The sequence below is a fragment of the Peromyscus eremicus genome, chromosome 11, assembly GCF_949786415.1.
Source record: "Peromyscus eremicus chromosome 11, PerEre_H2_v1, whole genome shotgun sequence".
Taxonomy (NCBI): Eukaryota; Metazoa; Chordata; class Mammalia; order Rodentia; family Cricetidae; genus Peromyscus; species Peromyscus eremicus.
This window is the reverse complement of record NC_081427.1, coordinates 32,670,139-32,697,417: the sequence shown is the minus strand read 5'-3', so window position 1 is coordinate 32,697,417 and position 27,279 is coordinate 32,670,139. Positions and strand designations below refer to the sequence as shown.

The 27,279-nt window shown below is 43.4% G+C and overlaps 1 protein-coding gene across 1 annotated transcript in view; it reads left to right on the top strand.

The window, feature by feature from the left end:
• Oxct1 (3-oxoacid CoA-transferase 1) overlaps positions 1–27,279 on the top strand; it is a 134,662-nt gene that overhangs the window by 30,187 nt on the left and 77,196 nt on the right. Inside the window, exons 6-7 of the mRNA XM_059276320.1 lie at positions 642–748; positions 2,952–3,012. Coding sequence (XP_059132303.1) covers positions 642–748; positions 2,952–3,012 — 168 coding nt within the window. The remainder of the gene's footprint in view (positions 1–641; positions 749–2,951; positions 3,013–27,279) is intronic.

The following is a 27,279-nucleotide window of genomic DNA, read 5'->3' as shown; positions in this document are numbered from 1 at the left end:
GTGCAAAATATTAAAACCAACATTCATAGCAGCAAAATAAAGAAAGAAGTTCCTATGAGTAAATGCAAAAACCACTGAGATTTTATGTGAAGAAAATCTATCAAAGAAGTTAAACGAAGATGTTAATAGGAGGAAGCCTGCATCGTGCCCATACAGACAGGAGAATGCCAGCTCTTTTTCAATTTGTTTACTTTTTTTCTATGATCATTGATTATCTCAACAGTAATTATAGATCACAGATGAATGAGAAACAATAGATAAGCCATTTTGTGTAATGTGCATATTTTTATTTTGGGGGGTAGAAGGAAAGAGGGGCTATATTCTGTGCCCCAAATGTAACAAGGCACACAGTCAAATGGATAGTGACACACTTTACCATTTAGACGTGTAGAGGTTTTGGTTCCTCAAATGTGCTGAATTTGCACTCAACATGGGACCTGTGCACACTCTCTTCTTGAAGCCTCCCTGGACTATTTTGAGAAGGCCCTGTGCTACTGAGGAAGTCTCTTGAGGGTCCTCTCCCCAAGAAAGCCTCCCTCGCTAGACTTACGTTCCTAGTGGGTGCCTCTTCAGAGCACAGCGCGTAGTACAGTCACACAAGCCCTGCACACAATCTGACAGCCAGTCTTTGTCTCCTTCAGGTGAGGGAGTTTAACGGTCAGCACTTCATTTTGGAGGAAGCCATCACGGGAGATTTTGCTTTGGTGAAAGCCTGGAAAGCGGACCGGGCAGGAAACGTGATTTTCAGGTATTGTGGGAGTTAAAAAAACAAAACAAAAACAAAATACTGTAGGTATTCCATCCCATGTCTTGCATGTTCAGTTCCCACCCTCACCTCCTACCTTGGGTAAAAAGGAAGCTATACCTCAGGTGATGTGCTTGCTTAAGGTCCTGTGTTCCATCCTTAGCAGTTAAACAAAATTAATGTAATGGATGTCACCAGCTCTGTGTTTTCTAAATCAGGACAGCAGAAGTGAATATCACAGAGGGTTGCTGTGATACTCTGACCCCTTTCAAAGGGCTTAGAGTTGTGCACACCTGTGTATGGACTTGTGTCCAGAAGTGCATGCAGTCCCAGTGGTCCTGCCGATATGCTGTACGTGTGTAGGTCTGTTCCTATTGGCCAATGGCTTGCTAAATAATTGAGTCCAGGGCTGGGATGTAGCTGAGTTGGTAGAGTGCTTGCCTAGCATGCCTCAAGCTTTGGGTTTGATTCTACAGTATGGTGTTCCCAGCGCACTTGGGAGGTGGAGGTAGGCAGAACGGAAGTTCAAAGTCATCCTCACCACATAATGAGTGTGAGGCTAGCTTGGGTTATATGAGACCCCGTTTAAAAAGAAGTGGATTTATATACTCTTGTTTACAGATACATACAATTATTTTTTTCCATCTGTATTTTCATTGCCAAGAGTGGTTATTTTCTCGGTAAACATGACAGCAGCCAACATGTATTTTTTTTTGTTTTAATGTTATCTTTTATACAGTGTCTTAACATGTCAAAATTGCTCTGATATTTTGGGGAAAATTGCTAATAATAGTTTAGGTGAGTTCTTTTCTTGTGTAGCTAATGTCTCCCAGGAAAGTCTTCTAAATGTTCTATCTGAAGAGCTAATTATCTTCACAAATGCTGAGCTCTTCCTGTTTTCATTATATGAGTAGCCACAGACCTACGCGTTTTTTCCTGTCTTTTGAGTAACCTCTGCATACTAAACTCTAAGTAATTATAAGTGTTTAATGTCTTGGATTTGTAGAGTAGATAGTTCTGTTTTAAAAGTTGGGCCGCTTGAGCTAAATATGTAAGAGGTGAGCTACATGACCTATTTGGTTATAAAAATAATTTTCTTCATCATTTTTTTTATTTGCTGCTTTTAATGAAGGATTTTTTTAAAAAAATATTTTTTCTTAACAAATGTAGTTGGCCTCAATCACAGTCAAATTCTCAGCAGCACTTGCGTTGTTTTTATTTATTTCTGAAGAACAATGTGATAATAATGCTCTGATTTCTTGAACTGTAGGCTTTTGACATGCAACTACTTTTGGAAATTCTAGGCAGACTAATATGCTGCCTGCTTTCTTTGACCATTGATGTGATGTTTGTAAAGTTCTGATGCTTTATAAAAAAGATGAATGAAGTTATATAACAAGTGTCAGTTACTTAAAATATTTATAGAATTTCTTCCTGCGCTCCGATGCCTGGCTATGGTCTCTGCAGACTTTCCTTGGGCCTGTAAGCTCCGACCCTATGTAGGTGCCGATGGTCACTGAGTGGTGGTCTGAAGCGAAAGCTCTCAGCCCGGTGGTCAAGTGGTCCAGATTCTCAGGATACAAACTTCATTCACAGTCACTGGGACAGCTGGTCCATACATCACAAAATTGTTCTCCCAAATAATCCTTAGAAGGACTCACACATCTGTGAGTGTTTCGTATCCTGTCAGCTAGCAGAGGCTTCTCTTTGTTTAGTAGGGAATATTTAGTAGGAAAGACTATACCTTCTCCCATGAAGCACTTTGTACTTTACCCCCTTTCTCTCTTCCTTTGTGGTGCTGGAGTTGGAGCCCAGGGCCTGGTGCACACGGAGTAAGTGCTTTACCACCGAGCTGCATCCCTGACTCTTCCTACTTTTTAAAAGTTTCTCAATGAAATATATAACTATGGTAGCAAAGTTTAGTCTTGGTTAAAAGATTAGGAGAATTTAATTTCAGATATTTATGAATACCCATTTTGTTTTTTTGTGTAAAAGCTATTGATTGAACATGAAAAACAGTCTTTCCTTCCACCTACTCTAAAAACCACATAAATCAAATGAAATGGCCACAAGAGCTTCTAAGTTTAAAGACAGTTATAAGTCATGCACTCTTAGATCCATAGATTCATGGTAAAAACGCTCTTGGTCTGCATTTTCAAGTTGTCTTTGATCTTTCTCCCTCTTCTCTCTTCCTTGTCTGATATAGGAAAAGTGCAAGAAACTTCAACTTGCCAATGTGCAAAGCTGCAGGAACCACCGTGGTGGAGGTAAGAAAAAAGGCTTGTGAATTCATGGTGTTAATTTTTCTTTTTTCTTTTTCCTTTTTGCATTAGATTTCAGGAGGACAAAAAAAGAGAGTTGTTTTGTTTTACATATGGAGAGATTCTCTTTAACTATATATAATTTAGATATGTAATAGTTGGCAACTTCTGGTCATCTGTGCTGACTAGAATGTTCTGTTGTCTTTGGAAATTTATTTGGCTTATAAAAGTCATTTGGTCTTTGAACAAAATAAGATGAAAATCCCAAGATGAATTGGTGGATAGTCGTGTCGTACTACTTAAGGACAAAAAATTGTCTGAGAAATACATTGAGAAATAATTTTGCTGCTTTACAAATATCATGGAATGACTTATGCCAACCAAGTTAGGTACAATATCACTTAGTTGTATGATGTTACAGGACCACTATAGTTCCATATGTAGTCATATGGGATGCACAACTGTATATGACATTCCGGTCAAGTAGGAAATCACTTGAACTGATTGGCTTACTGAGTTGGATGATGAGAATTCTTTAAAAGGAGGGTTATACAAATAACTACTGTAATATGTTCACTCAGAGCAGTTGGATCAAGGCATTGACTGACATCTTTGGGTGTTGTAGCATTTGAAAGAGGCTTGGACCATTCCAGAGCCTTTTTAGACTAAGGACCTGGAATCGAAATAGTTGCTTATACCAGCCTCCTGCCATTTGGGGTATACATATGTGAACTCCAAAGAAGACTTCAAAATGATTCTCAACTTGGCTTTGAGCATCACTTTGAATCAACTGTTTGTGGAAGTTTGGCATAGCCTTCCTTAGGGAAAACTTTGTAGGAACCTATTTTGGGACATGGAAATGTGAATATATGTTCCTAATTTTTCACCTGATGGTCATGCTATGTGACATCTTTTATATGATGGTTGAATTCATCCACAGTTGGCTAAGATGTTACTTCATGGTGACACTTCAGGAACACTTTCTCAGAGAAAGAGAAGCACCGTGTGTCCCCAAGTGATGGGGGAATGTGTCATTTTCCATCCACTTTTATTTTTCAGTGGTTTTGGTATATTGTGTGCATCCAAAAAATGGATCATGCGGCTTACCTTGTCTGTGTGTCTTGTTTCTTATTTATTGAATCATCTTAATGACAAGACTGTGGCACACATCTGTAGCATTACTGAAGTTAGGGTTTTCAGTGCTGTGATAAAACACCATGACCAAAGCAGCTTGAGGATGAAAGAGGGTTTATTTCATCTTATAGCTTGTCGCCCATCACCCATGGAAGGCAGGACAGGAACTTGAGACAGGAACCCAGAGGCAGGAACTGAAGCACAGGCCGTGGAGCAATAGTGTTCGTTGACTTGTACTCCCCATGGTTTGTTCATCTTGCTTTCTTACACAACTCAGGACCACTTGTCCAAGATGGGCCCTCAATTAATCCTTAATGAAGATAATACCACACAGATTTGCCTAAGATTCCCTCTTCAGATGCTAGAGTTAAGAACACTGGCTGTTCTTCCAGAGGGCCAGAGTTCGATTCCCAGGAGCCATAGGATGATCCACAATGGTCTGTAACTCCACTTCCAGGGTATCCAATGCCTGCTTCTAGCCTGCAGGTGCCAAGCACACATATGGTACACATACATATAGGCATAACCATCTACATGCTTAAAATAATAAAAGTTTTTAAAAAAGATTCCCCTTTTCCCAGATATGTCTAGGTGTGTGTCAAGTTGACAAAAAACCAGCCAGCATAGAGGCCTACCAACATAGCTTAACATAATGAATAGCTTAACAGTGGCCTTCACCCACTTTTGCGGAGCTACGAGAAGCTGGCATTATCTTGGGGGGGAATTCTCTTTTAATTTTTTATCCTACTATAACCTGGTTCTTTTCAGCAACACTTATTTCTTTTTTTTTTTTTTTTTTTTTTTTTTTTTTTTTTTTTGGTTTTTCGAGACAGGGTTTCTCTGCGTAGCTTTGCGCCTTTCCTGGAACTCACTTGGTAGTCCAGGCTGGCCTCGAACTCACAGAGATCCGCCTGGCTCTGCCTCCCGAGTGCTGGGATTAAAGGCGTGCGCCACCACCGCCCGGCTAACACTTATTTCTTATAGGAGCAAAAATGAACTTTTTGATGTCCAAGAGACAATGTAGGTAGCAAGAGAGGGTCTCTTTGGTTGTAAGAAGAGAGAAAGTTGTTGAACTGAGCCTGCGGATAGTCCATCCCTCCCTGATCCAGAACAGAAATCTCCACTCTGTCAGAGCTGTCTATGCTGGCCTACCCAGAACTGCGCTAGGATCCTGATGATGTTGGTGCTGTGGGGCAGCCACTCCCAACTGATGGCACTATGTGGTGGGCTGGCCACCAGCTCTCTGTGGCTTTTATATTTGCATTAATTAAAACTAAATGCAGAAAGCAGCCAGGCGGTGGTGGCGCACGCCTTTAATCCCAGCGCTCGGGAGGCAGAGGCAGGCAGATCTCTGTGAGTTCGAGGCCAGCCTGATCTACAGAGAGAGTTCCAGGACAGCCAGGGCTACACAGACCTTGTCTTGAAAAACCAAAAACCAACCAACCAACCAACCAACCAACCAACCAACCAACAAAAAACAAAAACAAAAAACGCAAAACCACCAAAAAAACCCCAAAACTAAATGCAGTATTAATTCCATTTTTAGGCTGTGCTAGTCACCGTATAAAGGCCCACTAGTTTCTTGTGTCTGGCCACTCCTGTGTTTATCTATATCATGGTTATCATGGGAAGGTTTTTTAAAGAAAGCTGAATTAAAAGCTGAATCAAGATGTGGTGTTGGAGAGGTGGTTCAGTGGCCCAGAGCATTAACTGCTCTTTCAGAGGTCCTGAGTTCAATTCCCAGCACCCATATGGTGGTTCACAACTGTCTGTAACTGATGTCTATCTATAACCATAGTCCCATGGGATTCAGTGCCTTCTTGTGTACATATGTGCAGACAACACCATGTAAATAAGTAAGTAAATCAATCAATCAGTCTTTTAATAAAAGGAATCATGATTCAATTCATATAACATTCTGTCTTAGGCATTTAAGCAGAACATCTTGAGCCAATAGGAGTATTTTAAGCCTACCTCCTCTGTATGCTCTCTCTATATATCTATAAAGGGTCCACATACACTTAGATTAACTTAAAACTGTGTCCTCAAAAGTAGAAAACAATTTGGACTTGAACCTTTTTAGTTTGAAATCTTCACATTCTGGATGTGAAATTTTATTGTAACTTTCTGATGTTTGTTTTACTCCCATGCCTATCGAGAACCCTGGAGCTGGGCTTTCTCAATCCCTTCTGTGTTCTAAGTCCATTATCTGCCTCCTTGCCCAACAGATTGTATCTCTTTCTTCCAGCCCCATGTGACTGTGCTTTGTAGTAGTCTGCATGAGAGGGATGCTCAGGAATTCATCAAAAGTGTGGCGTTTAAAAGAAACTTGAAAGATCATTAAATTCTGCCCGTTATTCTGGACGTTAAATGTTGACCCCGATGATAGTTAAAAGTTTATTATGTGCCAGTCACTGCACACTCTTTCTGTGCGTCGTTATTTTTCGTTATGCTACTAAGTGGAGCCACACAATAGAATGGCAGCATTTGCTCTTTGCTGTTATGTTTTGTAAATACTTCAAGTCCCCATAAATGAATAAAGTTTCAAACTCTTGAATGACTCCGAATCTCCAGGAGTATAGGTCATTTCAGTGCTATCAGAATCAAGCACTGAATGTAGAGTTTTTGGTTTGTTTGTTTTGTTGTTGTTCAATCTATCTGTAGCTTTCTTTACCACCTGTACCATCTACCTTAAAGATGACTTAGAAATATGTCATCCTGTGAGTCGTAGGAATTCACTCTGAATTCACTCAGTGTTTCTCTTGGATTCTGCTCATTCTATTGAGTGGTTTTTTTTTTTTCACATTATCCCCAAATCTGGTGATTAGAGGTCATCTAGTACTGCAAACAGTATCTTACACGGTGGAAAGTATTGCCATGGTGGATCCTGTATTTCAGATACAAAGGTAATTGTCTTAGCTGTGTTTATAGACTAAACCATCTTTGAACACATGACCTTCCTGCCTCCATCTACCAAGTGTTTGAATTCTGTAAATCATGCACCAACGCGTGTTATTCAATTTTATAGCAGTTTATTTATGATAAATATTTTATGTCAGGAAATAAACCAACCTGTATATGAAAAAGTAAATCAAATTGCCTTTGATATTAATTATTTCTACCATGTATAAATAACAGTGTTGCATTTGAGGATATGTTTTCTCTTTTTAATGGGTTCTATATATACTTACAACGTATAAAAACAAAGAGGTGAGCAGTGATGTGTGAATATCATCACACATATCTTTCTGGAAGGGAGCAGCCATTTGAGTATTTCCCTGTAAAGCTGTAGCCCCCTCAGTTAGTGTCTGTCTGCCCCTGTGAAGAAACTGGGTGATTATTTGAGAAAAACAGTAAAAGTGGGTACACTTGTTGGCACACAAGCCAGGAAGATGTTTCTCTTTTTAGCCCAGACTGTTATTTCTGGACTTCCCTCTCTCTGAGGGGGAGAAGTCTTTGCTGATGATCTTCACAAGTTCCTGAGTAAAACCAGCCCAGAGTGACTCCTGGGTGTTGCACATGTGTGTAATGAGGATCAGCAAAGGCTGTCTAGTCTCCTAGGCTAGCTCATTTGGGTGTGTCTCAGGAGGACTCTCATCAACCTCCCAACTCCCCGCAACACCTTCTCCCAGTCTCCTGTGTGTATAGCATGCTCAGTCCTGGCCTTTTCTTTGTTTTTTTGTTTTTTTGTTTTTTTTTTTTTCATACTTTAACATAAATCTGGAGGAGAGCTGAGAGTGCTTCACTCAGGAGACCATTGATAATGCAGCTGCGTGCACGTGTTGTCGTAAAAGGTCGTCTGACTCAGCCACCCAAGGCTGCCAGTGGTGCCTGGGACTGAAATAACCTAGCTGGTTTTGGTCTTTCTTTATCTATTTATTTTGGTGTGTGTGTATGTGTGTGTGTGTGTGTGTGTGTGTGTGAGTGTGTGTGTCAGTGCTATCGGCCTGTACTCGGTGTATGTGTGCCTGTATATGTGTGTGTGTGTGTGTGTGTGTGTGTGTGTGTGTGTGTGTGCATGTATTTGTGCCAATGCCATCAGCCTGTGCTCTGTGTATGTGTGTGTGCACCATCAGCCTGTGCTGTGCTCTCTGTGTGTATGTGTGTGCACGTGCGTGCATGTGAATGCATGTATATGTGTCAATGCCATCAGCCTGTGCTCTGTGTGTGTGTGTGTGTGTGTGTGTGCATGCATGGATGCATGTATATGTGTGAATGCCATCAGCCTGTGCTGAGTTTGATTTTATAAAGCAAAGATTTACACAATGCCCTTTCAACTATTTTGGTTAATTTCATTACAATAAGTATATTCATTTTCACAACTTAAGCTAATTTCTATTGCATAGTATTTATGTTATGATATATTGACACAACTGAATATGAAAAAAATTGTTTGTATAACAAGATAATGGATGCGCATAAATATGGACAAGCCACCTGCATGGCTTACAAAGATTGAAGACCTGCAAATTATCTATTTGAAGATAAGAGACTGTCTCCTTCCCTCCAACTACTATCATGATAATTTTGCAGTTTTAGTCCCCCTCTTTTAAAAATCTGTGTCATAAGGAGGTATAAAAATCTGTTTTCCAAAATGAAAATATAAGGTTTCTTTTTGTTACATCTTCAAGAGCAAAGCTTTGGAAACTGTGACTTCATGTTCTGTACCAGTGACAGGCAACGCCTTCTCTTTTTGGGAGGGTGACTTGAGGACTTGAGGAAAAGATTAGGAGGACATCTGCCACCCACCAGGCTGGCATGTGTTGTGTCTGGGTACAGAATATGGGAAGATGAAGATTGCAGTGTAAATGACATTGCAAAGTTATGCCCAAGATGCGTCGTTTCACGAAGGGCTCTGAATGCAGAGGGTGTGATGAACCCTTCCGAGCCCAACACTGCTGCAGTCACTGCCCATTATCCTTCCTGCCCCATCTGCATCCCCATCCTTTTCAACCCATTTTTACCTTAAAATTAAGTGCTGGACATCCTGACTCCGTGATGTCTTATCGTGAGTTCTCTCATGCACAGAAGTTCTAACCTTGCTGGCACTTCTCTGGGTGCTGCAAATTCATCTGGGGGAGACCACGATGGAGAGAGCTCTCTACCCTTGGGGGACTTTGCTTCTGATCCAGATGGGCAATAGGTAGAATAAATAAGTGCAATGGATAATATATAATCATGTTAAATACTAATGAGGAAAGGAGTATGAAATGTTAAGGAAAGAAACAGAACTTGTCATCAAGGTATTCAGTGAAAAGCCTTGCTGCAATAATCCCTTAGTAAACAACTCAAGAAATTAAGGAAGCTGGATTTTCAGTTAACCGAGGGGGCAGCGCTTCTTAGGGAGCATGGGAGGAGTAGTATGTACCGAGCTGTGAGAAGGGGGAGTGCTTTGTGGGTTTATAATGAAAGACCCCCTAAAGGCAGTCTTCCCTCAGGAGAGACCCTCGCCCAAGGAACACACCGAAACCACGAATCAGATGCAAACAGCAAGAGGCTTTATTCAGGAACACGGGTACCCGGGGCGACACAGTCTCTCAAGAAGCTCAAGGGACTGGCGCGCCCACGGGCTGGAGCAGAGGGTTTTTATAGGGTCGGGGCAGCCGAAGCTCGGGTACAGAAGCAAGAAGCCTGGTTACAGGGTTTTGATTGGATGATGCAAATGAGGCCAGGTTCTGATTGGATGATTCAAATGAGGCCAGGTTCAAACCCAGGTCAGCTCGTGGTTTCTCCCCGAGCTCGCCACGCCTAGCTCCTGTCTAGGGTACAGGGTGTTCTTCTGACCTTTTAGTTCCTCGCTCTGGGGCCAGGTGGCTAACCACAAATGTTCTGTTTATTCCATGCCCGTTAACTGAACTCCTCAGTGCCTCTCAGGCTTTCTTCAAAAACGGCTGAGCTAGGCTATGTTAGGCGGGGAGGCTGGGGGTCTTTCATTCCCCCATTTTCTTATCTCAGGAATGGAATCCTCCATTCATGGGGAAGATTGGTGACGTGACTCAAGTTCCATCTGGTTGAGCCTTTGGTATTGCTGGGTTAATACCAAAGTCTGAACAATAGAGACGCGTTCCCTGATAAATTGGACAAGTCTACTTAGGATACAGGGCTCAAACGTCAGGAGGAGTAATAGAATTAGAAGGGGTCCCAGAAGGGTGGAAATGAGGGTGGTGAGCCAGGGGGACCTTCTGAACCATCCTTCGAACCATCCCTGTTGCTCTTCAAAGAATTTTTGTCTCTGTTCTAATCGTTTTCTCAATTTAGCCATGCTATCTCTTACCACCCCAGTATGATCCGCAACATTCCTCTTTAAGGGCGGCACATAACCCTCCCTCCTGTAAGAATAGAATGTCGAGTCCCCTTCTGTTCTGGAGCACTACTTCAGAGAGGGAGGTCAGGGATTTTTCTAAGGCGCTTATTGATTCCTCTAGGTCCCGAATGTCCTGATTCATGGCCGCTTGGAGCTGTCTGAATTGTTGGGTTTCCATTAGGGCCGGTGACATAACCAGAGACAGCGCTTATGGATAGGGTGCGGTTACATAGGTGTTGGTGGGTGCGGGAGACGCTCCCTAGACATAGTCCTTGTCCTGACACCTCTGAGATTGTGAGTTTATGTTGGGCTGTCCCTAGACATTGGCTCGGAGGGGGACTGTGAGTGTTAGTATAATTACCCTGGGTTGCTATCCCCTCGTAGTAGGGAGGTTGGGAAACCAGACATAGCCAACATTCTTGCGTTCTATTTGGGTAGGTTATATTCAAGGCCTGGTAAGCCCCTGCTAGCAGACCCAAGAGCCGGTCTCCGGTTCCTGGCCGGGGCAGTTTGGTAGTGGCCGGAGTTATACCTGGGCTGGTAATCGAACCGGGTCGAGGGGTAATCTTCGGGGGTGCTGGAACAGGTAAGGAGGGGCGCTTCTGGTCAGAGAGAACCTGATTGGGGCCTATAGGGGTGGAGGCCTCCTCAATCTTAAGTTTGATAGTGAATCTTACGCCCCGATCATATCCGGTTTCATATAACCTGAGCCCCCAAGTGCGCCCCCGTTGCCAGTTTCTATCAGCCTTCCCCGGGCCAGTGAAAGTTATATTTAGGGGAAGTGAGAGCCCAGGCTCGAATCGGCTGACCTCGGTGGACCCAGCTGAGCAAGACCCCCCGCCTGTAGCCTTCCTGAAACCTCTATTGGTCTGGATCAGGTCCCAGCTGGGGCTAGGACTCCAATATGCTGTGCCAGTGGTCTCGCAGCCCCATTGGGCGCAGAAGAAATCTCCTTCCCCCCCCCCCGCATTTCTTGGCGAGGGCCCAGCCCCTCCCATCCCCCGGACAGACATAAAAGTCCGACTGGGCGAATCTACATCTTGCTTGAGGGTGACGGCATCCCGGATCCGGCCAATGCACCCCCCCCCGGGTGGGTGGAGGAGTTTAAGGCATCAAGCTTAATGCCCTCAACCCCCCAGAGTCCCGAATTCAATGCCAACTGGCAGAAGTCAGGGGTTAGGGGGGGCCACCATGTAAAGGGGGTATGAAGGGCGGTCGTCTGCCAGACCGTTTCCCCAGTTTGTGAGATGACCTGCCAAGTGAGTTTCTTGACTAGGTGCGGGCTCTCTGCCGCCCTAGTCCCCTGGGGGTAGACAGAGAGCAAGAAGAGGGGGAGGAAGAGGAGCCACGGGCCAACCTTATTTTTAGGGGGTTCTGTGTGCGGTACACTGTCCATGTTGATTCTCTGGATCCTGCTGGGTCGGTCTCCCCAGCAGCCTTCACATGAGAGGCGTGGATCCATGCAGCAATCCCGTCTACCTTGAGTGCAGTGGGGGTGGTCAGCAGGACAGTGTAGGGCCCCTTCCACTGTGACTCTAGATTCTTAGTCTGGTGGCGCCGGACCCAAACGGAGTCCCCAATCTGGAAAGGGTGGGGGACCACCGGCTTGTCCAGCTGCTCTCGGTAGGCTTTAGCCAAGGGTTTCCAGATCTCCTTCTGCACCAGCTGGAGGGCCTGTAGATGTGCCTCTAAAGTGGGGCTGGTGGCAAAAGATGAGATATCAGGATGGAGAAATTTCACGACTGGAGGTGGGGCCCCATATAGAATTTCAAAAGGGGTTAGGCCGTGCGGCCCAGGAGTATTCCGGGCTCGGTAAAGAGCCAAGGGAAGTAGGAGCACCCAATCTCTAGTGCCAGTTGCAAGCGTTAATTTGGTTAAAGTCTCCTTAATTGTCCTATTAGCTCGCTCTACCTGTCTTGAACTCTGGGGGCGGTATGCGCAATGGAGTTTCCAATTAACCCCCAATAATTTGGCCACTTTCTGACTTACCAGAGAGACGAAGGCAGGCCCGTTGTCCGACCCCAATATATGAGGCATCCCATACCTGGGGAAGATCTCTTCCAACAATTTCTTTGTTACCACGTTAGCCGTTTCATTCTTGGTTGGAAATGCCTCAATCCATCCTGAAAAAGTGTCCACGAAGACCAGGAGGTACCGGTACCCATAGAGTCCGGGTTTTACTTCTGTAAAGTCTATTTCCCAATGTACACCTGGGCGATGCCCTCGTTGACGAGCCCCTTTGTTTAGATGCATCTTTCCTGCATTGACCTGAGCACAGGCTGGGCAGGTGGAAGATACCTGCTGAGGCACCCGGTCCTGGTTTAGTACAGTCCCAGTATTTTTGTCCAGCAGGGTCTTCATTTTATTCTTGCTCAAATGGGTCAGCGCATGAAGGAACCTCAGCATATATCGGGTATGGGAGGTTGGCATGACCACCCGATCCCCTAATATATAGGCTTGCCTCCGTTGTTCCCAGCCCGCCCCCATTTTCTTTGCTAGCTCATGGTCTTCTGGGCTATAGGGCATATGGGGTTTGATTCCCTCATGAGCTTCCCGTGACATTGGGTATTGTCTGATTGAAATGGGAGTCGCGGAGGCCTTTAATGAGATCATCAGCGGTGGCTGATCGCGTGCCAACCCCAGGCCCCCAGTCTCTTCCCAGGCGCGAGGAAACTCTCTCAACCAGTTCTGTAGCTCCTCAGGTGATTTCTCCGGGGGTTCTGACTCAAACAAACGGTATTCTTCCTCTAAATTGAGGACAAGGATTTGTAGAGCGTCTCCTTTAGGACCCGTGACCCTCGGTCCCTTCTCATCAAAATAGATTTGTGCTTTTAATTTGGTTAGTAGGTCCCGTCCTAACAGCGGATGGGGGCATTCAGGTATGTGCAGAAAGGAGTGAGTTACTTGCCCTGAAGCCAGTTGGACTTTTCTCTCGATAGTCCAATAATATCTCTTGTTTCCAGTTGCCCCCTGCACCAGTGCAGAATGCCGGCTAAGAGGCACTCCGGCATGAGTTAGGACTGAATGTTCGGCACCAGTATTAACCAGGAAGGTCACGGGCTGCCCCCCGATCTTGAGGGTTATCCTAGGCTCAGGGGGGGGGCTCCTGGCCTCGACCCCCCTAGTCCTCCAGACTAAGGAGGTCCACGGTCTTGGGCTTGGGCCGGCGGGGTCCTTGTGGCTTCTTGGGGCATTCTCGGGCCCAGTGTCCCTTCTCCTTGCAGTAAGCACATTGATCTTTATCTAGGGGTGGCCTCCTTCGTTCTCCCGACCTGTCTCCCTCTCTCCGCTGTCCCTGAGATACAACGGCGGCCAGAACTTTCTTTATCTCCCTATGCTGTTTCCTATCCCTTTCCTCTTGTTTCTGCCATCTCTTTTCCTCACGCTCTTCAGGAGTTTCTCTCTTATTGAATACTTTCTCTGCTTCCTTCACTAGGTCTGGCAACCCTAACGCCTGTAAACCCTCCAACCGCTGCAATTTGGCTCTGATGTCTGAACTAGACTGATAGATAAATGATAGGATAATACCTGGAGCCTGACCTGGATCTTCCGGATCATACGGAGTGTACATCCTATAAGCTTCCTTCAATCTTTCTAGAAATGCAGCGGGTGTCTCTTCCTTTCCCTGTATCACATTCCTTACCTGAGCCAAATTGGTAGGCCTTCTAGTGGCCGCTCGGAGACCCGCTAAGAGCAACTGGCGATAGAGACGTAGATGCTCCCTACCTTCAGGCGTATTGAAATCCCAGTTAGGGCGAGTCAAGGGAAAAGCCGCATCGATGACATTCGGGAGTTGGGATGGCCTCCCGTCATCGCCCGGAACCTGCTTCCGGGCCTCCAGGAAAACTCTCTGCTTTTCCTCTACTGTTAAGAGGGTCTGCAGGAGCTGCTGACAATCGTCCCAAGTCGGCCTGTGAGTCACCAGGATGGATTCAATCAAGTTAGTTAATGCCACAGGATCCCTGGAAAAAGGGGGGTTATGTTGTTTCCAGTTGTAAAGGTCTGAAGCAGAGAAAGGCCAATATTGGAGTTGTTGGTTCGGCCCTTCTCTGAGTGGGAAAGCTTGGGACTCAGTAGGGGGTCCCTCCCGGCGGCCGCGGAGGCGGCCGGCAATGGGGGACGACACCTCATCTTCCTTGTCTTCATCTGAGGTCCTGCTGGTTGAGGAAACCTTAGCATCTGCCAACGGCCGGATCGCGGCCGCTAATGCGGCCGCCGCCGCCGCCTCCTGTGCGGTGGCGGGAGCTGCTTCCGCGGCGGCGGGAGCCGCTTCCGCTCCGCCGGGACGCCGAGCGGGTCCAGCCTGATAAGGAGGGGGCTCCTCCACCAGGAGATCTATGAGAGGGGAGTTAGGGTCCGGGGGGAGGACAGGGGGCTTGGGAGTCTCCTTGTGAGGGAGCACAGGGTAAAGGGAAGAGTCCGGGTTGAGGGGTGCAGAGGGCCCAGAGACTGGAGGGGGCTGTGGAAGGAAAGGCTTGACCCATGGAAATGGATTTTCGACCAGAGATCTCCAGATGGCGATGTATGGGACCTGGTCGGGGTGTCCATAAGGATTAGGGGCAGAAACCTTGCCCTCCATCTGTAAAATAAGAGAGAGGTTAAAGGATCCTTCTCGCGGCCAGCCAACATTCATCATGACCCATTCGGCCTCGCAGAGGGTGATCCATTTTTTCTTTTTGACAATGACACCTTCATTGTTTCCTCAGGCCTTAACATCGGACCAGTGGTCCGTGGTTAGGCTCAGTGGGGTGGTGATGGTCTGCCCCATGGTGGTCTCTAGATAAAGAAGTGTTAGACAAGTAACGATAAACAAAAAGACAAGACAGACGACAGAAATTCGCGCTGCGCGGCTTCGGCGTAAAACCGAAAGCAGAAACTCAGACGGGGATGTGGAGGAACCGCGATCTCCATCCCCTGCCAATACCACGTATCCTTCTGATACGGGAGAGGCCCCGAAAAACTGTGCCCCAAAGGGGACTTCAGTGACCCGTGGAACGTCTTCCAGGGTCGCGGTGGGCGAAGTCCGAGCCCGTCAGCTCCTTCAGCCCCCACCGACTCAGACCTGACCTAGGGCGCCCGACGAAAACGGAAGACAAATAGACAGACTGAGACAAGACAAATAGTGGCCGGCCAACTTACCTCCTGACAGTGGGTCGGTGGTCCCGAGGCAGGGGGTCTCAAATCCCGGACGAGCCCCCAAATGAAAGACCCCCTAAAGGCAGTCTTCCCTCAGGAGAGACCCTCGCCCAAGGAACACACCGAAACCACGAATCAGATGCAAACAGCAAGAGGCTTTATTCAGGAACACGGGTACCCGGGGCGACACAGTCTCTCAAGAAGCTCAAGGGACTGGCGCGCCCACGGGCTGGAGCAGAGGGTTTTTATAGGGTCGGGGCAGCCGAAGCTCGGGTACAGAAGCAAGAAGCCTGGTTACAGGGTTTTGATTGGATGATGCAAATGAGGCCAGGTTCTGATTGGATGATTCAAATGAGGCCAGGTTCAAACCCAGGTCAGCTCGTGGTTTCTCCCCGAGCTCGCCACGCCTAGCTCCTGTCTAGGGTACAGGGTGTTCTTCTGACCTTTTAGTTCCTCGCTCTGGGGCCAGGTGGCTAACCACAAATGTTCTGTTTATTCCATGCCCGTTAACTGAACTCCTCAGTGCCTCTCAGGCTTTCTTCAAAAACGGCTGAGCTAGGCTATGTTAGGCGGGGAGGCTGGGGGTCTTTCAATAACATGAGGATGCAGATTCTCTTCTCTTCTGGGCATGGTGGTAGACTACAGTCCTATGTGAGCATAACTTTTATGAGAGGCTAATGATGGTATCTTCTTCAGAGCTAGGTGAAATGTAATTTTTATTTCTAGCACATTTTATAATAGTTCCATGAAATAATTAGGCCTTCCTATGGTTTGGATGTGATTTGTCCCACCTAGGCTCCTAATCTGAAAGCTGCTCCTCATTATGAGGTCCACTAAGGGCTAGTTAATGGAAGGTAATTAGGTAATGGGGGCATTTCCCTTAAGAGGCATTAACACGAGTCTTCTGGAGTGAGTTAGTCTCTAGAGTGTGGATTGTTCAAGGCCACCATCTTGCTTTCTCTCTATGTTCATTATAGTCTTGGGAACCCTCAGCTGAGGCAGTCATGAAGGAGCTACCCGGTCTTGACTTCCAGTATTGACTTCCAGTCTCTAAACTGATGAACTGAACACATTGTTTTTGTCTATAAGGTACACGTCCCAGTCCTTTGTTACAGTAACAGACAGCAGAATACTGCCTAAGTCTGACAGTGAGACTGAGGTGAGTGAAGAATGTGATTTTGAGATGGGGACATCGTAGGGTTTGTGACACCTTTCTTGCTCTGTTAAGAGAACTTTGTGTTAATAAAGCCTCGTGAACTGTCTTAACAGAAGTGATCAAACTGGTTATTATTCCCCTTTATGATAGAATGTGGGAACATGGTGGCTTTTAACCAGGTGGCTGAATGACTTTAGTGGATAGTGTGGATCTGTAATCTTCATGAAGTACACCAATTAATGAATCTGCGTTTAGAGACTGTCCATGTTCCCACCTGCTTTAGAGAAAATAGGAAACGCCTCGGGGGGGGGGGCAAACATTTTTCTTTTTCTCTCAAATTCCTTTTTATTTATTTATTTTTTTTCAATTTTATGCACGTGTATGTTTTGCCTATGCATATATTTGTGTACTACCTGTGTGCCTGGTATCTTCAGAGGCCAAAGAGGAATCTGATCCCTTGGAACTGGAGTTATAGATGGCTGTAAGCTGCCATGAGGGTGCTGGGCTTTGAACCCATGTCCTCTGGAAGAGGAGGCAGTATTCTTGACTACTGAGCTATCTCTCCATCCAAATGTCTTTTACTTTAGGTCTTGAGATTACTAAGGACTTGATACAGGGGTTACAAAAGCAGTGGGATTCAGACTGCCTTTAGTGGACCAGAAAAGGACAAAAATGGTATAAACAGACCAATGACAACAAGAAGTAAAGCTTCTATTCCCACAGGACAAATACTTTCAACCATGCTGAGGAATTTTTCCAGACAGAAAAATTCACTTTCAAATATTCATACTACACACAAACAACAGTTGCTCACACCTGTGCAGAATTCACTTACACGAACATCTATGACCAACATGTGGAGACACAGTATTTGTGAGAACTTGGCTGAAGTGCCAAAATGACATTCGGTATGTGAATGCCCTTCAGTGCACTTTAGTATTGACCCAACAGAGCTCTCTGTTTCAGTGAGTCAGTGAGAAGAGTGAGGCCAATAAAGAAACAGTTTACTCTTCTAGACATGGTGGCACACAGTTGTAATCCTGGCACGTAAGAGGTAGGTGTAGGAGGATTGCCAGTTTGAGGCCAGCCTGGACAACACAGTTGAGTTCAGGGCTAGCCTGGATGACACAGTAAGACCCTGTTTCAAAAACAAAAGAAAGAAAAAAGAAAAGAACTGAAATAGGTCCTGATCCTCTTGAATCCACTTTTTTTTTTTTTTGGACTGGCTGTGTTGAACAAATATGAAGAAGAAAACAGAAAGAGAGCTGTTTGCTGTGACAAAAACAGGGAAAGAACCCTTTTTGTCATTAAACAACCCCGTGCTCCTTGACAACCTTCGGTCTGAAGGCAGAATGTCGTTGGCATCCTTGGTTCTTTTGGCATGGATGTGGGGGTGATGGAAATCATGCATAGTGTTTGTTTTGCTTTTAGACCCATGAAATTATATAACATCTTCAACTCGCATTTATTTTCTTCATAATTTTTCAGTTATTTATGCTTTATTTTCATTTTCACTTATGAAACTGCTCTAAAAGAAGTATCTATAAATTCTGTGCTTCAAATTTGGCCAGGTGTAGGATGCTTTGACAGAAAGCCTGCTAATATCCTAACATAACTACACTAAATGAGCTGTTTGTTTTAGGGTATTGAAATATTTAAAGACTGTTCATTTCCTTGAATTTTCATGATGTGTTGGCTTGCTTTAAAAAAATTTTGGAGACTAATGGAGATGTATTTAATGAAGACATATTCTAGTTATATGCTTGGTAAAATAACCTCAATAATAAAATTACTGTGATATTAATAAATGTAAAATATAGACTTGGTGGATGCCTGCTAGTTCCTTCTTTTCTTTTTTAGTGACTCGTTAGATTACTAAATATAAGTCTTAGCCTAATGTCCATTTGCATGGAGAATAGCAGAATAGAAATGAGGTTCATTGATGATAAAGATATATTAAACGAAGTGCTAATCTTGACATTTTATTTCTTGTTGCTTGGTAACAATGCAGTAACTTTGTGAGAGCGTTCCATTATCTCAGGCACAATGGACGTGGTTGCATTGTGGGGTAGAAACACGCATTACAGCAAGTGATTTGTGTGCCATTATCCTCACAAAAGTTTGGTTCAGTTTCTTTTTGTTAGTTCAGAGTCCCTGAAAGACAAAGTCATTTTAATAATATATTGTTTTTTGATGGATTGGTGAAGTTATTCTAGCTATTTTCAGCTTTTTACTTTGTAACTATTTATAATTTTCTAGGCTTCACAAATTTCTGTCTTAGGGACTTGTACATATAAATCTAGGTATTTAAATGTTATTAATATAAATAGGCTGCTTCATTGGTTCTTAACAAGTATCTTTTGTCTTTGACCATGTGGAGAAGGGGGGCAGAATTCTTTATCTTATGAACAGTGGTTGGAATGTAGCCCTTACCTTTCTTTAGTATACGGCGTTCCCATTTTAGTAACTACTTCAGTAGATCAGAGGAACAAAGCTTGTTGAGCTGTGATTTGCTTTAAAGGAAAGGCTGAATCATATTGTATATAGCTATATTTTTCTCTGTACTATTTTCTATATGGTGTAATTACTATGATTTAAAACAACCTTATGTAACCTTATGTGGCCTATTTTTGTACTACCTAAGATCCAAAAGTGCTTCTTCAGTTTTAGAGGGTTATTTGAGAAAGAGAAAGAAAACTTCATGGTCACGATAGTGGTGTGTAGCGCACAGGGGATCACAAAAGACAGTAACTGTTGACATCAAAATATTTGAAGACTCTTATTTACAGCTTACTGTCCATTTTGCAATCTGAATATATTAAACATCAATATTATGCCTTTCAAAGCTGATGAACTTAGAATTGAGGAAAAAATAATGATAGCCAATTTGAAGAGAAAACAGTATGTGAATGACTGCAAGATTTGTAGGCTTGTTTGGGGGTACTGCTCAGGAGAGGATGGTTATGTACAGTACCTTGCTTATCCAGCTGTGGTTGCCACCATCTCTTTATATTCTTAATACCTCTGTCATTAAATCTGACTTAACTGAGATGAAATTAGATGCTGGTAGACCCATTCTCCTAGAAGTGTCTACCTTTTTTTCTGCTTGGCTGACTTCATATGTATAGGCCAGTTCTTATGCACACAGACGAACAGCCATGAGAATACAACCCTGGGATTCGGGATGAGGACTTTCCCACCTTGACAGGCTCCACGTGGCGCTGCAGTGACTTATGGTTGCGGCATTTCCAGGAACTGTGTCAACCATTCAGGACTGCCATCTTCTTGTGTGTTTGCAGTTTCCAAAGGCCCCCACGGACAAATTTTCACCTGCCATCGTAGTCAGAGGGAAGAGCGATGGGTGGTGTAGTGAGAACTTGGACTGTGGTTTTCAAACTGTGACATTTGGATGCCCGTTTTCCTTTTAGTGAGAAACATGCCTGTAAAATGTATTTGGGTATTCCTTATTTGGTGGCATAGGAAAGCCTCTTATCAGGAAGTTAACCAGGGTACAGTAACATGCTTCCCTCTTAAATAATAGAAAAGGCTTGGACCAATTCTCTTGACAAAAATCAGCTAGTTTATAGCTGGATTCACTTAGTTCCTCCTTTTTGTCATAGGATGCATTCACATTTTTAATATTTAATTTTTTCGAGAATTTCATAAATGAGCACAATATTTATATCATTTCCACCCTTCCAACTCCGTGTGTGTGTGTGTGTGTGTGTGTGTTTTTTTGTATGTGTTTGCATGCATGTGTATGTTGTGTAGTTATGCCATATAGGATGATGATGCTTCTTCCAAGAGCCAGAGACTATCTGAGAAGAACCTCAGTGCTAGACCTAGGAAAATTCCCTTCAGGTTATTGGTATCCAGGAGAGTCCCCAAACCATATAGGCTGTTGCCATTATCCCTTGTTGCCTTCCAGAACTTGAAGGTAAGACCCCTTCTGAAGACACATAATGAAGGCACAGGGCTTCAAGGAAGTTAGCTGGAACCGACCTGGAAGCCTCCTCCCTGAGGTTCCGCTCTCATAGTGTCTGAGTTGCTACATAAGCTACCAAGGGAGAGAGCAATTACTACTCGTACTCAGTTGCTTACAACCCCTCAAAGTGACTGGCCTGGCAAAGAAACCACAGTGGTGGAATAGTGACACTTTTGTTTCTGGGGTAACCTATAGCTGTCTAACTGGAGTTGGGTCTTACTCATTGATTGGTTGGGTATTCATGTATTAACATGTTTCCCCCAACTTGGTCCTTCCTAGAACCACTGTTCTTACTGACTGGTGATGACCACTGTTAAAAGGTATTATGGGTAGTTGCTGACAGGGCATTCCTTCTGTATCTTTTCCTTGTCTTCCAGGTTTGGTTTAGGGGAATAAAATTCCCACATTGCCTCTGCTTTCTAGAGTCTTAGAACATGGTCAAAACTCTATCCTAAATTATCTCCAGTAACACAGTTAATATTTAAAGCTTACCAATATCAACCCAAATATATTTATACCTTGCATCAAGCCAAATCTAGGATGTCTTTATGAGGAATGTTTCTGGCGTCTTAAAGAATATGAGGCTGTAGTTAACTGTGTGCATCATGGTTTAGAAGATTTAAATCTAGTTTGGGATGAAATTGGAGGATTATTCTCTGGTAAAACTTGCTCTTATTGAGTATACACCTTAATTTTTGAAAGAAAGTAACATCTGCTATCCCTTTTTGGGCCAGAGAACCAAATGCATGAAGAAGGCCTCATATTCTTACTAGTGTCTCATGTTCAGTGATGGGACTCAACCGCCTGCACACATCAGCGGGACCAGAGGTTCAGAACTAATGATTTCTTTCCGTGGGATGGAGCCCTTTGTTTCAGATAGCTGTTACCTGCAAGGAAGCAGCTTTACCCTCTCTACCTCCTCGTGAAAGCCTTGCCTTGTTGGATTTTCACAGACCTGTGACACAGTAGTTTGTTTTGCTTTTTAATGAAATAGTCCAACATTTGGGAGAAATAATGAAAGGTTAGAAATCAAGAATGATTAACTGTTAGAATGTAATGGCTTCCTCCCTTGTGGTTCTTCCCATAAAGAAACAGAGGCCAAAGTGGGCATTCTGAAGCTTTTTGAACTTCAGTGATCATAGTAACTAAGCCCATCCTAAATCTATAGCATGTAAGAGAGAAGAGAGATGGGAATGTGATGAATCCCTAACTTGCATTGTGTTTTTTTTTTTTTGAAAATAGACTGGGTCATCTAAGTGTCTGCTTTAGTTCCCTTAATGTGTGGGGAAAGGCATGCAGATTTGCTTTGCATTATGAAAATATCCTGTTCAGTTTAGAAAATATTCCATTCGGTTTATAATTGCACTCTAAATTTTGGAAGAGTTTTGCTGGCCCAACCAAAAGCTGGGGAAGAAATATTCACCATTACCAAATTCAGAGGAATATATAGGTTGTCTAAAAAGCCGCAGGATTAAATCTGTTTAAAGACCTTGAAAGATTTGAGTTTAATGCAAATTTCTCTCAACTTGAAGAATTTATGAAACTCATCCATTTTGAGAACTGGGTTTTCAGAAGTTGAATTAAAGTCTTTCAAAGTAAAGGAAGCATTAAATAGAAGCCTCAAGGGAATTCTGTAACCCCAGGCACTACTACACAAAGGAACATTTTAGGTGCTTTTTTTAAAATAGATTTTTACATTTTTTAATTTTATTTATTTTTTGTTGTTTGAGACAGGGTCTCTATCTATAGCCCTGGCTGTCCTGGAACCCACCTTGTTGATCAAGCTGATCTTAAACTCACAGAGATATTCCTGCCTCTATCTCCTGAGTGTAGGGATTAAAGGCATGTATTACCTTGCTTGGCCAGGGTTTTAAAATGTTTTAACCTTTATTTTCATTTTATGTGTATGGGTGTTTTGCCTTCATGCATTCAGTGCCTACAGAGGCCAGAAACTGGAGTTAGAGATGCTTGTGAACTGCCATATGGGTGCTGGGGTGTTGAACCTAGGTCCTCTGGAAGAACAGCATTCTTAACTGCTAAGCCACTTATAGGGTTTAAAAAAACCATTTTATTGAGAATTTCATAATGCATCTTGTGTGTTTTGATAAAAATATTCCTTAATATTCCTCTATTTCAGTTCCTTTTCTATCCGCCCCATCTCTTTTCCTTCCCAACGTCATGTAATCTCTGTGTGTGTGTGTGTTTAATTCACTGAGCCCACCTACTGCTGCCTGTGTGTGCATGGGTGTAGAGGTACCTACTAGAGAATGGGGAGTTTCTTGGCCCACATCACCCAAGAAAACTCTTTGTTCCCCAGCAGCCATCTAAAGCCAATAGGAGTCCCCAGCTAGGGGTAGGACTTTTTTGAGCCCCTCCCCGTCCATGTTGGAATTTTGTCTGTCTTGGTCTTGTGTAGGTCTCATACATGCAGTCACCGCCACTGTGAGTTCATGTGTGTGCAACAGGATTGTCAGGTCTAGCAAATATTGTTTTACTGTGGACATCTATTACTTCTGCCCCACAGCCTCCCCACACCTCTTCCTTAATGATCCGTGAGCCTTGGGGAGAAGGCTGTGCCACAGACATCTCATTCAGAGTGGATCACGCTACAGCTTCTTATTCTCTCAGAGCTGACCAGTTAAAGCTTTTCTGGTGGGGGTTGAAAGCTGCACTTATGGGAATAAAAATAAGAACTTAGGGAATGGTTTATTTCTTATGTCCCTTTGGCAGAATAAGAGATTTGGTTCTCCCCTAGGGTCCCTGACCTAGCCAGCCAATGGGTTTTTGGCCCAGTTAACAGTACCAGGCATGAGTTTCGTATTGTGGAGCAGGCCTCAAATCAAATCAGAAACTAGATGATTCCTCCCCTAACATCTCTCATTACACCAGTGGGCCTGTCTTCTCAGTCAGTGTTCCTGTAGCTTGCAGAGGGCACAGCTGGGTGAGATTGTTGGTTCCTTTTTGGCTGGTTGGTGTGCACATTAACACCTTTGAGTGCTGTGAAAGCTAGCTAGTGGGGATGAAGCTGCCAGGTCAGTAGCAGCCTGTTTTCTTCATGTCCTATGACTCAAGTATGTGATGTCTACAGCAGCAGGACCTTGTCATCAAGCTCTGCAGAGGGATGAAAAGCAATGGTAGTAGCCTGCACAGTTTTGGGGTGGGGTGAGGGGCCTGTTGGATCCCATTGGCTAACAACTTATTGATGATTTTTTTTTAAATCACAGTGCTTTTGACATCTAAATGTTTGTATTCAAAGCTGTTTATTTTTCTTCTTTGTTGGTTCATACTTTTAATGTACAAGGTAACGTTTTATGTAATAACTGATGGAGACCAGGTTTTTAAAGGAGGTAGCATAATGGAATGGAATTTTTTCATTGTGAAATTTATCTCAATAGTGTAGGGAGGTCAGTAAAGCTGGAAGTATAATGTGTTCAGCTAACGTGTATCCTGCTCTGCACAGTGTCGTAGACACTGTAACTGAAGAATTTTCAACAGTGGCAATAGCAAGTTAAGGAGTTATAGCCTAATAGCAATGAAAGTACCAACTGCAAACCAAGCATCAATGAGACTGTTTATACTATGCACTTTAGGGCAGAGCACTTGAAGTCATTTTTAAAAATAACCTACCCAGGTACATTTTATTAACTCTTATTTTATAGAAGGAAGAAATGGGAATAAAGAAAAGCTTTAAAATAAAAACAAAATAAGCCAGTGAGAGGGAGTGTTCACATATTCACATGCTTTTGTATTTCATATTTTTTCTTTTTTGTTTTATTTTGCTTTTTCCCAAAGCTTCTGTTGTTAAGCACAAGCAGAGGATGGGATGGCGAGTGTGTTTTCTGATGAAGATTTTTACCTCGTTACACTTCATGGTTTTAACACTTTTGTATCATTTCCTTCCTTATTAGCAGAGTCATAGAGCTTTTCCTAACTGAATTTTTTAGTTAACTAAATGCACCTCCGGGACAATGTTGATGCTTTCATAAACACAAAATTAAAAGTCACCCAGTTATGTTAACTTTTAAAACATCTAAAGTAATATAATCTCCTAAAAGCTGTGAGATGAAAGCCATTTTGCTTGGGAAGATAGATTTTTTTCCCTCCTGTAAAAACTGAAGTATATAACATTTAAACAGTTGTTTACATTCAAGATGGAAGTTTCAGCACTCTGTGTAGCAACTTTTGGTTATGATTGCTCTTTAAAAACAAGCACTTCGACTTTAAGGTCCAGCATCCAAAGAACTTGGAGGTGAACATTCCCCATAGTCACTAAAAGAAACAGTTGAAAAAAGACTAATCATCAATTCATTGTTAATCCTTCAGAGGGTTGAACTCACAGGACAAACCACTGCTCTCAAATGAGGTGACAAACAGAACCAGGGTCCTGAACAGAAGCCTCCATGGAAACCACTCTTGGGATGGGAGAAGTCAGCCGCAGTGATGTTGGAGGGTCATGTCAAGAAGTCAAGAGCTACAAACACCAGGGTGCTCCATTCTTAGAAGAGACCATCCATTTCTATAGTTTGAACTCTTGGATCCCTCCTTGTGCTTCTGTGAAGAGAGGGAAAAGTAACTGTTTTGGTACATGTCCATTATTCTTTTCATAGTCAGGCCTGATCTCAGGTGACCTGTCAGGGGTGGGAAGAAGTGTGAACATTCTGTTTTAAGACATTTCTGTCTCTAAAAGAGACATATTTGGACCATAGACCATTACAATAGAAGATAGGACTGACCTGAAAACTTGAAGTTAGTAATTGGATAGTGTGCTAGATAGTTTTATATCAACGTGACACAAGCTAAAGTCATCTGAGAGGAGGGAAACTCAAGAAAATGCCTCCATAAGATTGGGTTGTAGGCAGGCCTATGATTGATGGGGGAGGGCCGAGCCCATTGTGGGTGGTGCCATCTCTGGGCTAGTGGTCCTGGGTTCTGTAAGAAAGCAGGCTGAGCTTAAGACATGGTAATGGTAGCACCTGCCATAGGATCAATAGCTGTTCTGGGTTGAGAGTTTGGGACACTAACCCTACAGGAGCCCTCTTTGTGTTTTGGTCTTATTGCTGTAAGTGTTTGCATATGGTGGAAGTTAAGGTAGTTCACTAGATAATTTACACAGTTTCTCATGGCTCAAAGGTCCAAAGACATTGGATGAGGATGGAACAGAATTAGTGTGGAGAATTTTATTGTCTGAAGCCAAGGAACCTGTAGGGGAAAGTGAGGTCAGCTGTGTCTTGGCTGAATTTTGTTAGTTCCTATTTAGACACATCTTTATTTTCTTTTTCATAAAATTAACACTTTTGGATATGTATGTTTTTCAGCGTATAAAACATTAAATGCATTTTGCAATGTTTCCAAAAATTTCCCCAAAGAAAGATACAGTGTTGCAGTAAACTTTATATTAACAAATTTATTGTTTTATTTTCGTATTTTCATCTTCACTATTTTTTCTGATGCTTTATTAGATACCTTTCTTTGATCATACCCCCTTCTTAGATCACCCCTCTCCTTCACCATGTTTTGTGTGTGTGTGTGTGTGTGTGTGTGTGTGTGTGTGTGTACAGTTTTAGAAGTTCTGGCAAATATATGCTGCTAATTTTTATCTATAAAAGCAATACCCTCAGTGACATGTAAAAGTATAATTTTGAGCTCTTCTTGACAACATGAATATAATACTTTAAACATGCTTTTGATAAATTGTTAGGTAAAAACACTGTCTTGTAGCTTTAACTTTGTACCTTTGATGACAAGCGAAGGTGATGATTAGTCATGCTTGCTTGCTTGCTTGTTTTTTATGTCTCTCGTGAATTTATGTCTAGAGTACTACTATCTGGCTTGCTCTTGTGCAGGCAACCCCAGCCATGTCAGGTCTGGAAGACTGTATTTCACAGCTCTACTTCCCATTCTCTTCCTTTCTGCTTTTCTTTTTTCTGTGATCTTTCCTGAACCTTTGTGGGCAAAGGGACATATAAATGCCCCCTCTATTGCCAAGCAATCACCATTGCTTGTCCTTAATGCATTGCCTAGCTAAGAGTCCTGCATTGACTGTTGTCCACTGGAACAAGCTTCTCTGACCAATGCCAAGAGCTGCATAATGTATGGTCTAAGCATAAAGATTTAGAAGGAAGTTTAATAATAGGACCATTTGGCAAAACAATAATAAGTTCCTCCTATTGCCCATGACCTCCCTAGCCATGGGCTTTTGACCAGGTTTATTCTATACTGTGAATTCCCTCCTGTAGAACATGCCCCAATGAGAAAGCGGTTGGTTATCCCCATTCCTCCTGCAACAGACATACCACTATTGCCCCTTGGCAGTACAGTACTGTAGTGCTCCAGATCCAGCCTGGGTAGGAGCCTACTCCTAGTAGCTTCCATATCAGCTTACATCACTATGAAATCTCTGTAGCTAGGACCAAATGATCTTGAGTATCCCACTTAGATGAGGAATTGTTTCAGAGGGAGAATGATAAGGTTCTGGAGTGTGGTTGGCACACATGTCCAGTGAGGGAGACATGCTCCTTCTTTTTCCCCCAGGGTACTCTTGAGGAGGGAGAAGTGAAA